Source organism: Notothenia rossii (assembly GCF_949606895.1).
Source record: "Notothenia rossii genome assembly, chromosome: 5".
Classification (NCBI taxonomy): Eukaryota; Metazoa; Chordata; class Actinopteri; order Perciformes; family Nototheniidae; genus Notothenia; species Notothenia rossii.
The window spans coordinates 5,634,970-5,652,419 of NC_136903.1; the positions used below are offsets into that span (position 1 = coordinate 5,634,970).

The 17,450-nt window shown below is 40.3% G+C and overlaps 1 protein-coding gene across 2 annotated transcripts in view; it reads right to left on the bottom strand.

Annotated features, from left to right (window-relative positions):
- Nucleotides 1-17,450, bottom strand: part of met (MET proto-oncogene, receptor tyrosine kinase) — a 99,063-nt gene that overhangs the window by 32,788 nt on the left and 48,825 nt on the right. For both annotated transcript variants that reach the window (XM_079679803.1, XM_079679802.1), the window contains exon 11: nucleotides 4,079-4,288. In XM_079679803.1, the coding sequence (XP_079535929.1) occupies nucleotides 4,079-4,288 (210 nt within the window). The remainder of the gene's footprint in view (nucleotides 1-4,078; nucleotides 4,289-17,450) is intronic.

The following is a 17,450-nucleotide window of genomic DNA, read 5'->3' on the forward strand; positions in this document are numbered from 1 at the left end:
ACAAGAGACTGTTACAAAATGTCAGAGCATCCAGACAGTAGATGGAAACAAATGGTTTCATTCCTGAGGTAGCGTGGCAACAGAATATACACAAATGCTAAATAACAGGAACATTTAAAAGCTCATTGCATGCCAGCAGATATTGGACTGAGTCATTGTAGAAGTAGTTTTCAAGTTTTTATACTCGAGTCCAAATCAAGACAAGGCAAGAAAGTCCAGATTTAAGTCTAAAACAATGTGTTTTAGGTCTTAAAAGAGTGGAATCAAGTCTATGTTGTTGTTGTTTACCACTGTTGAGTGTATAAGCAACACAAAGTCTCCTTTGTGTCGTTGTTTCCACGTAGTGTAAGTTCTTCATGGTTCTCTCCTTCAATGTCATTGGAGGTTGTCTGTCTGTCAACTCGCTGGAAATGAGAAGCGTTATCTTCAGATGATTTAGTAAATGAAGGGGAATTCATTTATCCGAGGCACACGTTATAATATTTGGGATGAAGTATTTCAAAGTCAAAAGGCTTAAGGAAAAAGGGGAGTCACCAGCCATTGTTTTTAAAGTTTGAGTGAAGTATCTTTTGTCAAGTTTAAAGTCACCAAATCTGTGACTTGAGAGGACACTCGAGCCCTGCCTGGAGGTTTTAGAGGGACCTTATTCATCAGACTAAAGTCCCAAGGTCTCTATAACGTGTAACTGTGCCTGCATGGAGCTCAGACTGAGGCTTTGACCCTGATGCCCAGTAACTCACTATATATGGACATACTGTACACGGTCTGTTGCATGAAGTCTAAAGTGGAAGATGCAGACTGCTGGGGTGGAGGCTGCTTTAATAAAATCCATCCCAGAGCACATTAAAGATTTCTTTACAGGTTACACACCTCTGTTACATTCACGCTCTGTGTTGTTTTTACTGTCTTAAGCCATATTTTACTAGCATTTTTCTGTTTACTATCCCAGCTCCAAAATAATGGGACAAACTCTCCATGGACGGTTCAACGTTTACACATCTTCTGTCCTTTGTTTACTTTCTAAACATAGTGACATACTGATATACACCTGAACATCAGCAGGAGAGGACTCTTTAAAGTAGAGACACTACATACTGATATACACCTGAACATCAGCAGGAGAGGACTCTTTAAAGTAGAGACACTACATACTGATATACACCTGGACATCAGCAGGAGAGGACTCTTTAAAGTAGAGACACTACATACTGATATACACCTGAACATCAGCAGGAGAGGACTCTTTAAAGTAGAGACACTACATACTGATATACACCTGAACATCAGCAGGAGAGGACTCTTTAAAGTAGAGACACTACATACTGATATACACCTGGACATCAGCAGGAGAGGACTCTTTAAAGTAGAGACACTACATATTGATATACACCTGAACATCAGCAGGAGAGGACTCTTTAAAGTAGAGACACTACATACTGGTATACACCTGAACATCAGCAGGAGAGGACTCTTTAAAGTAGAGACTCTACATACTGAGATACACCTGAACATCAACAGGAGAGGACTCTTTAAAGTAGAGACACTACATACTGATATACACCTGAACATCAGCAGGAGAGGACTCTTTAAAGTAGAGACACTACATACTGATATACACCTGAACATCAGCAGGAGAGGACTCTTTAAAGTAGAGACACTACATACTGATACACACCTGAACATCAGAAGGAGAGGACTCTTTAACGTAGAGACACTACATACTGATATACACCTGAACATCAGCAGGAGAGGACTCTTTAAAGTAGAGACACTACATACTGATATACACCTGAACATCAGCAGGAGAGGACTCTTTAAAGTAAAGACACTACATACTGATATACACCTGAACATCAGCAGGGGAGGACTCTTTAAAAGATGTAGGTTATTTTAGACTAATGCACTAGCACTCATTTAAAATGTGTAGGAAAACAGTTTAGAAAAGTCCATGAGTGGAGCAAATAGTGGCAGATGATTCATAGTATTTATAATAAAGTTTGCTGCTTCCTAATATGAGTAACACAGAGCAGTGTATTCTAGTCATGTGAGCTCCACCAGGACGATAACACACCCCCTCTGACTGAGATCTGACTGGAAATACACACAGCGCTTGTCCACGTGAGTGTGTGTAACCGAGTTAGAGAGTGTGTGTGTTGTTTGAGGGGAACATCGCAGCCTAATTTGTCCTTTTTCTCGGCTCTCACACACTTTTTGTTTTTCTCTTCTCATGCCCTCTCAGCTCTGCCTCTCACACATAAACACACTTGTCTGAGTGCAGCAGAAGGCAATAAAGAGAACGATCGCATTCCCTGCGTGACAGCTCGGGATTTTCCAATTTGACACAGAGTGGACGCTCGCACCTGTTACACAGAGAGAGAGACACACACACACACACACACACACACACACACACACACACACACACACACACACACACACACACACACACACACACACACACACACACACACACACACACACACACACACACACACACACACACACACACACACACACACACACACACACACACACACACACACACACACACACACACACACACACACACACACACACACACACACACACACACACACACACACACACACACACACACACACACAATAAAATGTTGGGAAGTTAATTGGAGGTTGGATGCTTCACAGTCTCCCATAAAGTGATCTCCAGCGATAAGAGCCTGGCGTTTCTCCAAAACCAACACCACGGCTCGTTTAAAGTGCCGCCACGCTGGTGGGGGCTGTCACTCAAAATATTCCTTTATTTGTCTTTTATCGGCAGCCATATTTGGGGCTTGAGTTATCAGATGGCGCTAAATGAGCCCAGTGCTTTCTCCTTTAGGAGGCCATGGCAGGGCAGGGTTATCGGATGGCGTTAAATGGGTTTTAGTGAGATGCCTGTGGTACCTTCCCCCTCTGGGTGAGGGGCTTGTCTGGGATGAAGGAGGGAGGGAAAGAGTTTTTGGTTGATTCAGCATCAGGGCCAAGGTCACGTCTGGGAAAAAAAAGCAGGAGGTTTCCCGGAGCGAGAGGTTTCAGCACAGCTGCCTCAAACCGTCCAGCAGCAGTCAACAGAAAAATGGAAGAAAGAAAGAATATGTCTTGCATTGTGTTCCTAAAACGGGCTCTGGGGGAGGTTTGAAACGCAGCGTTAAGATGTCAAGGGCTTCGACCCCGCAGCAGAACAATGCAAGTCAACAGAGAGAATACAGGGAGAAATTGGGGGGGGGGAAGTAAACGATGGGAAACAGACTTTACTTCCTGTTTTTCTTTCAGTATTGTTTCCTTCCACACTTGACCCGGACTATAGACGACTGCATGTGAACGTGGGGATTGGGAGCCAGAGAGCAGGAGAGAGAACATGAACCTGGGTCTATTAGGGGAGAATAACTAAGTACATGTACTCATCTGAGGTACTAGTACTTTACCATAGCATTCTCATTTCATACTACTTTACACTTTTACTCTCCTTGAATGTTTCCCTTCTGACTCCATTGCATTTATTTTACAGATTTATTTTCTAGAATTCAGATTTTGACAAACAAAACTTAGGAAAACACTTTTCAAATATTATAATTTGGTATAGATAATACTTTTTCCAACATTGCCTGGATCCTAACTGTGCAATTTGTCAAAAACATACCTCATTTTGATTATTTTGACTGATATAGCAATTGGAAATCCTTTACAATATTCAAGAGATTCATAATTTCTTCGTCATTTCTGCCATTAATAAACAATATGTTGCATATTTGTCAGAGTGCTGCAGGGTGTCTGTATATGACTTGCTCCTTCTGTTCTGCAAAGCACTTCTGAAGCTTTTTCTAAATGTGCTCCAGCTCACACATGGAGATTTTCTTACTTTACAACATTCAACTCTGAGTCTTGAGTTTCTGCACCTGTTTCTCTGGCCCTTTGTTTCTTGAGCAACATGTTTCCAAAGGATGCAGTTCTGACTCTGACCTAATCTGCTGTTTTGTGATATTTCTTCAAACGTTAGGGTAAGAGTAAACGACAATGAAAGTCACTTTTTTTGAACAGTTGGATGTTCGTAGTCTCACCTTGAGCACCACGATGCTCTTGTTGTCCTTGGAGGTGAGTTTGGGGTCCTGGAAGTGAGGGTCCTCCACGTAGATGAGGTCCCACTGATCCGTTAGGTATCCGTCCAGAACGAACGCCATCTTGGTGACGACGGGCGGCTGCAGGGCCAGTTTGGCCAGAGAGGGGGTGGAGCACTGGATGGAGGTCCGGTTCTCCCCGTACACACAGCTCTGCACACACACACACACACACACACACACACACACACACACACACACACACACACACACACACACACACACACACACACACACACACACACACACACACACACACACACACACACACACACACACACACACACACACACACACACACACACACACACACACACACACACACACACACACACACACACACACACACACACACACACACACACACTTTATTAACAACTGCTGCCTTAAGAGCTGAAGATAGGGACAGTTGAAGATATTTATATTGTGTTATCAATCTCATTTCTACCCAACCAAACTAAAGCTTGAATATTTAAGAGTACATTCATACATTTATAAGATGCTTTTTCCTATTCTTATACATATGCAAGGGAAATATGTCATCACACAGTCTGTCGTTGAGCACATTGACCACATTGTACATTAAACAGGCACTTTGAAAGACACGATATTAAGGTTTAGGAAACTGAAGCTGTGAAAAAGAGTCAGTGGATGCATCGATTTGGACTATGACCTGGCACGTAAGGACGCGTCTAGCAACAACAAAAGCAAGAAGACAACATCCATTGAATGTTAATGTGTCATTACACCTTAGTAAAGCATTGTATTAGATTCACTTTTTTGATATAGGAAATGGTTTCACGCAAAGCAACGCACCTTCAAACAATGTCAAGAAAGAAGTCCTGAACATAACCCAGTAAAAAAACATTGGTGGTCTGACCTCTGCCCCTTAATTCAACCCTCATATAGTCTTTTGCAATATACCTTAATACTTCTAATATTTATTGTACAGCACTTGACTTGTTGTTGAATTAAACTAGTCTTGCCTATAATTCCTTCATATCAAAAACAAGCCCAATTGAGATTCTAACCATATCCAGAGTAAAGTATCAGTATGAAAACTTCCTGCACCCTAAAACAAGGTCAACAAAGAAGTCCCGAACATAATCTCGTAAAAAACATTGGTTATCTGACCTCTGACCTCTGACCCTAACCCTCAGTTTCTTTTTAATACTTCCTATATTTTGTAAAGCACTTGTTGTTGAATTGTGCAAAAAATTAAACTTGCCTAATTCCTCTATACAAAAAAGACAAACCCTATTAAAAAGCCGAAACTGATCCTAATCCAGATCTTTTCAGAACCTGATCCTACACTTAAAAAGATCTCTTGTAGAAGTGAACAACAAAATATTTCCACTCACTGTATTCCCGCTCTTACAGAGCCACCCATCATCACCTCCACCCTCAGAGCAGAGACTCTTCACTCCGTCACCATGCAGTAATCCTCCGCATCTTGTATGCAAAGCACTGCGGTGTTTACTCGCTCGGCCCGAGGGCACAACAGGGTTTTCTATCCCGTGTTGGATTCAGCCCACTTTCAGTAAGCCCTGCAGCTTTTGTGCTCATTCAGAATCCCCCGGTGAAAGACACAAACACCCTAAGTCCTCTTTTATTAAGGCGTGTCGTCTCAAGTGAACACAGGTATCAGACAGCGGGGTTTAATTCTTCTGTGTTTACACGGCACAGTGAGAAAGTATTTCCTCTACAACAGTGTGTGAATACTTCAAATGATCACTTACTAGAAGTGTGTGTTGTGTGTATCTGCAGAGACCCTAGAGACCTCTGCTCAAATGTTCTCTTATTTTATTCATTTTGCTGTGTTTTGGTCTTTTTTCGTCATTAATATCTATACATCGAAGTACTAGAGGCCATATCATAAGCAAGCATTGAAGAGAATGATACAACATGGTAGGGCTGTGCGATTATGGCAAAAATCATTATCACGATTATGTTGGTGAAAAAATTGATATCACGATTACTAAAAACGATTATCCATTTACTTTGAAAACTGTTAAAATGTTAACAGTATGTTTTTAACAGTTGATTATTCTGAACCTTAAGTATAATTAAACTGAAAAACCAATACAATTATTAAAAAAATTATAATTACATTTTTTTTTTTAATAAAAATAATAATCGTTTTATTTCGATTACCTTGTTTTCGTAATCGTTGCAAGCCAAAATTATAATCGAGATTAAAATATGATTAATTGCACAGCCCTACAACATGGCACACACAGTGCTGATTAAATGCAAATTCAGCACAATTGAACACAAAAAACAAGAGCGAATCTGGGTCAACTTTGAATGTCGTGTCGACAAACTCTACACGTTGTGCTTTTAAAGTTTGAAATGTTTTTATATTGGCTGTTAGAGCAGAACATATTATGAGAACTGGACTTTATGTGTGTGAATTGTTTTGCCCTATTAGCCGTTATTAGGGGAATACAGCATGTACTTGTTATGGGGCCCAGAGGGATGGTGTGAAGGAAAATACTGTGCAGAACCAAGTATGCTAAAGGTCAAATATGTCCTCGTGTTCTGAACACTTCCAGCTAAATACACGTGAAATAAATTAGTTAAATTATCTTGTGTTTTTCTTGTTCAAATGCACCTGCATCGTCAACTGGAAGGTGATCCAAGTAGACAAAACCAGTTGGAGGTAATCACCTAAATCGATATCATACACTTATTTGATCTGATGTACTTTTGGTAATGATAATTCAACTGCCTACTGTAACTCCCTCATGTCATTTTGTAATGACAAAATAGAAAACATTCACCAGCAACTAACTCCTATCACCACCTGCAGTATATCTCTCCCTGTTTTCACCGACCCTCTCTCTCATTCTCTTTCAAGCTTCACACTTCCCTCTGCTGCTGTAATATCTGACCTCATCCGTAAATCCAAGCCATCTACCACTCAGTTAGACCCTCTTCCTACCCCCTAGGTAAAATCTTGGAAAAAACTGTTGCATCCCAGATCCATACCCACTTGTCTGACAATAACCTCTACGAACAATTTCAATCTGGTTTCCGCCCCCATCACAGCACAGAAACAGGTTAAAATCACTAACGACCTCCTTATGGCAGCTGACTACGGACTATTAACAATCCTCATCCTCCTTGATCTTAGTGCAGCTTTTGACACCATTTCCCACAGCATCCTCATTGACAGACTGATCTCCATCGGAATCACTGACACACCCCTCATCTGGTTTGAATCATATCTCTCTGGCCACATTCAGTTCATCCAACTCAAAAACTTCAAATCCCACCCACTAGTCACAACCGGTGTTCCCCAGGGCTCTGTCCTGGGGCCTCTTCTTTTTATCATCTATCTACTTCCTCTTGGCAATATCTTCCGGAAACAAAATAAATGCATTATTATTATATTATTGTTTACTGGAAAAAAGTCGAACCAGGGACAGGGGTCGCAAATTAGCCTTGGCTCGAAACTCTTTATGCAGCACAAATTATTGTAACCTGTTGAAGTGTTTTTCGTCCCTTACTAATAAAAACAAGATTTCAAGCTTTAAGTGCAGAGGACAATGTCCCTCTGTTCTCTTCTACGGTTTATCAGGGAGTGATATTTGTAAATTGTTTGATTTTAGTCAACTGTTGTTTACCAGCATATTCCCATTGAGATTTAAGATGCTTTTAAACAAGCAGCTCAATAGCATAAGCTACAGAAAAGCAGTGTTTTTAAGTAACAGGACATTCAGTGATGAAATAGTCATTCATCCTGTAACCTTTTAAAACTCCTTAAATAATAGCCTATATATTCCCACACAAGCAAAACACAGTGTTGATTAAGGCTTGAACAAAAGCAGAGTTGTTAAACTGTATACTCTTACACGCTGCAGTAAACAGTGAAGTCACAGAGAGTGGGCGAGAGATTTGGGACGTGGCCTCCAAACAGAATCCAAATGGATCGGTTCCCAGAAATAAGGAATTTAAAACTATAAACTGTAAGAATGGATGTGGAGAGATTGTGAAAATGGTCACGGAAAATAAATGTTACCAATTTGAGAGCTGTGGTTGATATGAGTTGACAAGCCACACACACACACACACACACACACACACACACACACACACACACACACACACACACACACACACACACACACACACACACACACACACACACACACACACACACACACACACACACACACACACACACACACACACACACACACACACACACACACACACACACACAGCTTAATAGATCTCAAATAGATTGTTGTTTTTTCCCAATATGTCGGAATTGGAAAATGTTATTTCTGACACTCTTTCTAAAATTGAGACCTTTTTTTTTCGCTCCATTATTTCTAAAGACATTTAATCTGTTAATAACTCTCTTGCTCCACCTGTTTGTTCGTTATTTTTTCTTTAGTCTGTCACTCAGGACGGTATAATTTGCAACGCCTAGGACATCTGATACGGTGAACAGGAGGGTCATTATGTGGTGATGGATGCACCTAGTGCCGTCTGTGTGTGTTTACTGGTGTCAGAAAACCGTCTTCGGCACACTCTGTACCGACCTTTGGAGCTGGTAATTAAAAAAGGAGGAGTTTTTAATTCACTCGTGGAAAATACCAGAGAAAGTGTGATGGCATGATGTTCCTGCACACAGGTGCGCTGAGAACTTGTTTGGTTGCCTGCTGATCAGTGCTCTTATTTGCGCTGTGGTGGCCAACGATAGTGTGTGTTTGAGTAAGATGTGTGTTTGAGTCGGTGTGACGTGAGGACAGAAGGTGGGGAAAAACTAAACGTGTTCAATGTGTTGTTGCACCTTGGTGTTGCATTACTCATCACGCCCCAGGTATATTCTCTAAGCGGCACTTTTTTTGGACATCCTCCTCGTACACTTTCATTTCTATCATTCTGATGGTTAGTCAAACATACTTTTCTATCTTGTGGTGTTTAGCTTATATCATTGGCTCAAAGTGTTGGGTGGACAGAAACTTTGGTAGAACATCAAAATGGAAACTTTAAGTACAAAACAATTACTGTTTGCACTCGTCCAAAATGTAACATGTATCATGTAACTATAATCTCAGATCTGTTTTTTATTTTATCAGATTATTCTTTCATTCATTGATCCATAACATCTCTTTTTAAGCGACTCCTGGCCCTAATAAACAATATAAAAAAGGGGCACTAGCTTTCATATTCTTTAAATTGGGCTATATAAATACAATTTGATTGATTAGTTCAAACATTTCATAATATTTAGCAACAGATAAACGTGATCTATAGCCTGTAAAGTTTGATATACTCCAAAAAACACCAAAATCAATGGGTGGAAATCTCACTTTTAACACGTTAACTGCTAAACCACTTTGTTTCTGCAATACTCCATTTTTTAGCAGCACTGGCAAGATTTTTGATGACCTCGTGGATCCATCTTTTTTTATATTTGCTCACATTATCATCACAGTCTTTTGGGTTTACACACATCATGTATTGCACGTCTGTCCGTCCTGGGAGAGGGATCCTTTTCTGTTGCTCTCCCAGAGATTTCTTCAATTTTTCCACCATTAACTGTAGGGGTTTCTATGGAAGTTTTTCCTTGTGTGATGTGAGGCTATAAGGCCAGAGGGTGTTGTATTCTGTACATACTTTAAAGTCCCCTGACAAAAGTGTGCAATCTGTGATATTGGGCTATAAAAAGAAACCGTGATTGATTTATTCATCTGTTTTATTCCAGTTCGCACCAACTGATATCTATCGTCTCTGAAGTTGTGGTTGTACTCCCAAAAAAGCTCAACAAACAAGTTGAAATCTCACTTTCAACACTTCATCAGTTACTCCAGCAGCAGTAGCACTAACTTTGTCGTAGTGTTGCAAAAACTTCCTCACACACTTCCCAATACATCCCAAGTGAGTCATAAAAGCCAATATGAACTCACACACACAAACACTCAAAGTTACGTACATCCGCAAACACTTGAGCACAAGCATAACAACGTTTAAAACACACATGCATTCGTATTGAAGTGTGTGTGAGAGGGTAGCCCTGGGTCACCTCTCAAAAGCAATCCAATTAACCCCTACCCCCCCCCTACCAATAAGGAGCAGGACTTTAGGGTATACTCTCCCCCCTTTCTCCACCCAGAGTCCCAGGCGTGCAGGGAAAGGAAAAATATCCTGTGAATTAGTGGAAACCTCCGTCAGTTTCATTGTTCAGTGGATGTCTCCTCTCATTTGAAGGGAGAGGAGGTGAGGGCCTGGAGGTCGGCAGCAGCTGTAAATACAATGTCTGGCAGAGAGAGTCGCTGCGGGGTGATGAGAGAACCAGCGAGCCCCAAAAAAACCTCCGCCGTCCCCGAACGATCATTAGTGTAACGGCCTGCGAAAAGCAAAGTCATAACGGAGCCCCCACGTACAAGAGCGCCTGTCAAATCTAGAGTGATTTATTCCAGGAGAGTTTTTTCTGCAGTTTCCTACCGTGCTGAGATTCACTCTGGGGTTAAAGTCCGCAGTTCAGCTGTGTCTTTATTCATTAACTTGATTTTAACATTTTTACTTTTTCTTCTTCTTTATTTGATGCTTTAGTAAATGCAAGTCTTTTGCATCCTGACCCATTCTAAGACTTGTATTTGTTTCTAGACTTCGCTGATATGTTTTACCGTTTATTGACTTTCTTAGACTTTCGAATCACGTGCGTATAGGATTCTTACACAATTTTGTATTTGATTATATACGTCGCATTGTGGGAGGGGCTCGGGTCAGAAGATTTTCATTGCCATTTCTATACTGTAGCTTATGACACATTAAAAGCTTTGAATCCTGAATGTTTCTTAGTATCGCATTGGTACGTGTTGATACAAAATCTGCAGAACATCAAAGATTGAATCGTGTTCTTGGACTGTTTTCTTTTTTAAACTCTGAATTGGGTTAGTAAGTTAGACTGACCACCAACAGCCACCATACAATAGATTATTTTCTTTGGGGAAACATTTCCAATTAGCAATTATCCTGATGTTGGAGTAAACATTAACTTCACCAATACATTTGATACTTTCCTGCATAGAAACAAAAGCAATGCCATTTGTTTTGCTCTACCTGTCATGTCTGATAAAGATTAATAAGGATGTTACAAGTTGTTATTTTCCTGTCAATTTAACCATTCAATATCTATTCAAAACTTTTGAAAAATGGTTTCAAAACCTGGAAAAAATGCCCAGATCTTCAACTGAGGTCTACATATTTTTTGTTTTTGACTTCTATTACCAGTTTCTTCTTCATTGCATCTGTCAACCACAGCGATTTCTTTCCAGTTTTTAAAACCTCCAATGTAAAATATGACGTTATCAATAAAATGTGATTGATTGATTGATTCTGTCTGCCATTACAAAGCTCTACTGAAAGCTGTTAGCGTTTTGAAGCACCTTGACTGCTGATAGACTCGTTCACCTATACTCTCCTTCTTTCAGATACCCCTTCGCTTTGGGGTGCATGGGAAACGAAAGAGAGAAAACTAAACAAGGCAATCTGTGAAGTCAGGCGACAGGTGTCCGGCTACGCTGGGGCCTCCAGTTAAACCAAACTATCCATAAAAGCTAGGCTGGTATACCAAGAGGTCTCTGAGCTTTGTGAGTGATCTGTGGAATTGCAGACTGGTGTTTTTTGTGTATGTGCAGCCCCCTTTGACTTTGTGTTGCCATGCCGGATCGTAAAAAAAAAGAAGAAATCTTTCATGTTTGTGGGAAAGCTGAGATTGGCTGAGACCGGGCTTTACTGGAGATCTGAAGGAAAGATATCAGGTCCACACATGGTGGTGTTTCTTTTCTGTTTTCATGCTCCATTTCTAACCAAGACCCCTGAACCGCTGCTAAACGTTATACATGCAGTTGATGCTTTAAAAAGGCACAATATGTCCTTTTCAGCCACTAGGGGCTTCTACATCAAAACAATAACAAAAGACAAGGCGTCCATTGCTTTCCTTTCTACACTATTCATATAGGGATTAATCAGTTACCCAGTACAACACTACATAAAGCAGTTTCACGTAAAACATCTCTGTTTCTCGCTGACAAAAGGACGTCTCAGAGGGACTCTGAGCAAAGGTCCCACTAACTCAAATTTCTTCTATAATAACTTCCAATAATAATAAGATCTATTCTGTACATTCAGGAGGTTTGCACCAGGACCTGAATTATCCTCAAAGATCTCTTCCTATTGTAAGAAATTAAAATCAATGTTTGAATGACGTAATTTAGATTAAACATACTGTAAGATTAAAAGTTTTATTCTGAAAATACTTCATTTCCGGTTAGCATTAGCTTGTGGCTAACGTTATTGCTGGATGTGAAATGAATGTACAGTTTTATTTTGAAAAGCTTTATTGAAAGGCGTCTACGTTGTTTACAATGACGTCACTTCCGGTTTCACGTTAACAATGATTACAGCCGTTAAATGCATTAAATAAAAAGTCATGAATGAGAATACGAGGAGAAAAGCCGTGTGGAGTTATACAATGAACACACAGCGTCTAAATCCTTTTTAGAAGAACGAGCGCTTTCGTCAGACCCGCAAATGAGAGGAGGAGCCAGGAATTGGACATTAGCTCGCTCCACGTAGAATCGCTCTCTTACCCCACCCAAACATGGCGCAACCGAACTGTTTCAAAACCACGTCACTTTCATTAAATTACCAATTTGAACCTTTTCGAGACTACATTGTCTCCTTTTAACTTTCTCCTGGACTCGAGAACAACGAACAAATCTTCACTATCCAAACGAAACATATCTGGTGATGAAAACTAATAAAAACACTGAATGAGGCAAATTAGAGCTAACAATGAGTGTTTTTCAAATGAGGTCTGGCTGCTGCTAACCTTAGCTCAACATTTGATACCTTAACATCGAGATGTCTCTGGAATAAAATATGTAATCTAGTTACAATATCTTTTAAATAGAAACCAAGATCTGACAAGTACATCGCACACATTTGACTTAAAACTAGAGAAAAAGTCCTTGATCCAAATGTTCTAGGTTTGAATATTATTAAAAAACATTTGGTATATTCATATTATAAGATTATAAGGCGTACTTTCTTCCTCTCACAAACTTCTATTTCTCTTAAGATCTCATCGTTTTTTGTCCGACTGAACTTCTTTTTGCACGGCCGTTAATTCGGTTTTTGACCGCAGCTCTGCAGGATGAGAGGCCGGCTCACATTACCCACAATGCCGTTCCTCTGGCGCTGGAAACCTCTGGGATGTCAGCTCGTGAAAGATCCATGCCTCTATCCAGGGGTTAAGACAATAAGACACTTTTACTGTCCCTTCCCGGGCTTAGCTTTAACTCATCCCGTTTACTGGAAGGAATTTAAAGGCGACAGCTGAGGGCATGATCCCACCCTAAATCATTAGTGATGATGGCCTTCTTTTACACAGCCTCAAGCTCTTCCTCTCTCTAGGAAGCTGTTACTCTCTGGTCAGTCAAAATGAACAATAACATCCCTTCAAAACGCAGCTTTTCAGTTATCCAAGAGAGGCTTATTCCGTACATTTTAACACAGAGGGCTTTTTGTCAGGTTTTAAAGAAAGTCACAGCATGTTTGTTTGGGCTTAGGATGGTGTAAACGTGCAATGCTTCTGCACCAGGTGACGTATAAAGCACTTTTAAGAGAGCACTAAAAACCTACCATTTTAACAAAGCATTTGGTTAGCTTTTTAAGCCGGTTTTAATAACCCTGCCTCTCCTTTTTAAACTTGTTTTTTTAAACTTGTTTTTTTAACCTGTTTATACATTTTGACTCTTGCAAACGGTTTTCTTTATCTTTTTTTATTATGTACTGGAGCACTTTGAGGTTTGTTTCAAATGTAAAGTGCAATAGAAATACAATTTATTATTATTATTATTATTAAAGCACTTTGAGCACAATAGATAATCCTATTGATCTATTATTACAGAAGGAAATGCACTAGTAAACTTCACTGGAAATGTCAGGCACTATCCAGAAAGAAATGCATGTTTTTGTTATATTAGTAAAGTGACATTAAACCTCGGTAACAGAACACACTTTTTAACCCTCCTGTTGTCTTCGGGTGAAATCTGACCGATTTACTACTTTCATCAATCATAACTTTTTTGTTTTACATTCGATTGCATTAAGGCTTCATGATATCCTTCACACTAGACATTTAAACATATACAATTGCTGATCAACACTTTCATTGAATTTTGGATGATTTAGTCAACTTTGTAACACCCATGGTGATCCCGGTCCACACACACACACACACACACACACACACACACACACACACACACACACACACACACACACACACACACACACACACACACACACACACACACACACACACACACACACACACACACACACACACACACACACACACACACACACACACACACACACACACACACACACACACACACACACACAATCTCATCAATCATCAATCAGGATGTTAGCACTATAAAAAGACCACAGGTGAGTACTTTCTTACAGCAACAATGGATGCCAACATGGAAGCAAGAGCAAGAGGAAGAGGAAGAGGAATAGCTGGGCTGAGAGTGAGAGGAGGAGGAAGAGGTGGGTGGGAGTGAGAGGAGGAAGAATGAAAGGTAGAGTATTCTATTCTGCTATATTTCATTCTGAAGGGGGCAAACATCTCTTTACCGGCTAAAGATGTCCAGTTTGTCTGACTCTTTGTGACCTTTCAACTGTTGTTTTAACCTTTATTCATGCAGAGAGAGTTCACCAAACAAACACATGCAAACATTCACACCTGAAGACTTTCACACACACCAACACTCGTCCACTGTTGACCCTCACACAGTTTCCACTGCAGCAGATGTGGAAGGTTCGGTTAGTTAAGTGCTCAAAGATGGCTTGATAGCTGCTTTAAGGGGAGGTGTGTGTGTGTGTCTGTGTCTCTCTGTGTGTGTGTGTGTGTGTGTGTGTGTGTGTGTGTGTGTGTGTGTGTGTGTGTGTGTGTGTGTGTGTGTGTGAGTGTGTGTGTGTGTGTGCTATATACGTGTCGGGTGAATAAGAGATTTGATGCAGCGATGTTTGCATCATAAAGCTGATTATAACTGTTCACGCTGTTTGTTTGTAACCAAGCCTGAGCTCTCAGGAGACCCATCAACGCTGACCTGAACACAGGTCAATGAGCAGGGGAAGGGGACTGAAAGATGAGACACTGCAGGGAGTGTGTGTGTGTGAGAGAGAGAGTGAGAAAGACAGAAATAAACAAGGGAAGAAAGACGGATCGGAGATAATGGGATGTTGTGTCACGTAGATTTGAGATTGATGTCTTATTGCATAATTCCCTAAGAGTACGTGCTCTGAATTAGAGTGTGTGTGTGTGTGTGTGTGTGTGTGTGTGTGTGTGTGTGTGTGTGTGTACTGAGCATGTTTCTATCTCCTGGCAGGACCTGCAGCAGCGTGTGCTTCAGGTTGACAGATAACATCAATACAAAGCACTGCTTGTCCTAAAACCTCATCCCTAAGGCAAACAACACACACACACACACACACACACACACACACACACACACACACACACACACACACACACACACACACACACACACACACACACACACACACACACACACACACACACACACACACACACACACACACACACACACACACACACACACACACACACACACACACACACACACACACACACACACACACACACACACACACACACACACACACACACACATTCTTTAAAAAAAAAATGCAATTCTGCCTTATTTCCTCGTTAAACAAGGGGGTCAATTTCTCTGTTTTTAAAACAAAGTGGTATTTTTATTGAGGGAAATAATCTTAATCCTCTTCAGTAAAAGTTTGAGCAACTCTGCCTTTTCCAATCGATTAAAAAGTGGCTCCATTTCTCCGTTTTTTTCCAAAGATTTGGTTTCATTTCAGCTGCAATGAAACTCTAGCTGAGAGAGCGTTATCCAAGAGAGAGGACCAGAGGGTCAGTGGGTTCACACAGAGGGACGCATGGTGAGGGTTGCTGTGGTATTATTCCAGACAGCAAGACTCTTTCTGTAGTACACTGCAACACCGGATACAAAAATATTAAATACAAAATATTATTACTATTACTAAGTGTTATGTCTCTGTCAGAAAGTGGAGGTCCAAGTGTTTTATTTTGTTGTTAAATACGTTCAGGAAAACAGAGACAGTGGGAAGCACAGCTGTCCATCGTATCCATCATGTCATTGTATCATGAAGACATACAAACTATATTTTCATTGAACAAGTCAGGTTGACCAATGCGTTAAAGATGTTTCCACGTCGTCCAACACAAGCGAAAGTGTAGAATTGAGTGTGAGTACTTATATTTGAAGGAATATATTAGAACACTATAGTTATATCAAGAAAATACTATGTTGTCCATCGAAATAGTCAGAATATCAACGTCAAATAATGAAAAACTCATGACCTGTGACCTCTATATGTCTTTATTTTTCCACTATCTGAATCTGCATGGCAAGAGACGTTAATTACATTTTAAACAAAAATGGATATTACAAAAATATTTGAGATTTTGCAAAAAACATGTCAGAAAAACATTGATAAAATCTTAGGTTTTTAGCATTTGAAAGCCATTTGAAAGATTGTTTTATTAAATGCTAATACCAAGTAAGGCCTTATTTATTTTGAATAACTTGTTTTAATACCTTTTAAGACGCATTATTAATATTATTACTAGGGATGCACCGAAAATTATCGGCCGAAAATGGTTAAAAAGGCCCTTTCGGCTTTATCACCGAATGTCAGAGAACAGGGTTACGTTGATCATACTCCGCACATTTGTCCTGGTGTTTTGATTTCAAGTGGTGGAGTAATCCCGAAGTGGTGAAAGTCTATGCAGTTACACCCCCTCGAGAAATGTCAGCTGAACACATTTTACAAATCGCAATCCGCGCTTCTTTCTCTGATATTTTGAAATATCTCCAAGCGGCAGACATGTTGGCTCTGAGCCAGCCGCGAGCATGGTCGCGCGCCGTGCTTGTTGTCGCCGCGTTTTGATTACGTCATCACAACAACACGTTAGGTTACCAAACTTATAGGTGCATTTGTTGTTGTTGAAGGCCTGGTTGTTACAGTCTTTATTTACACTATTTAGTTGTAGGCCTATTGGCCTAGATGTTTATGCAGTTTTAAAGCACCTTGGCTTTGTTCTGAATGCACTTTGTTCTAGTTATCCTACAGAGAAAAGAAAATGCACTTGACTTGGAATGAATGTACTGTATGCATTCAAAAGTGCTGAGTAAATGTTTTATGGACCCATACT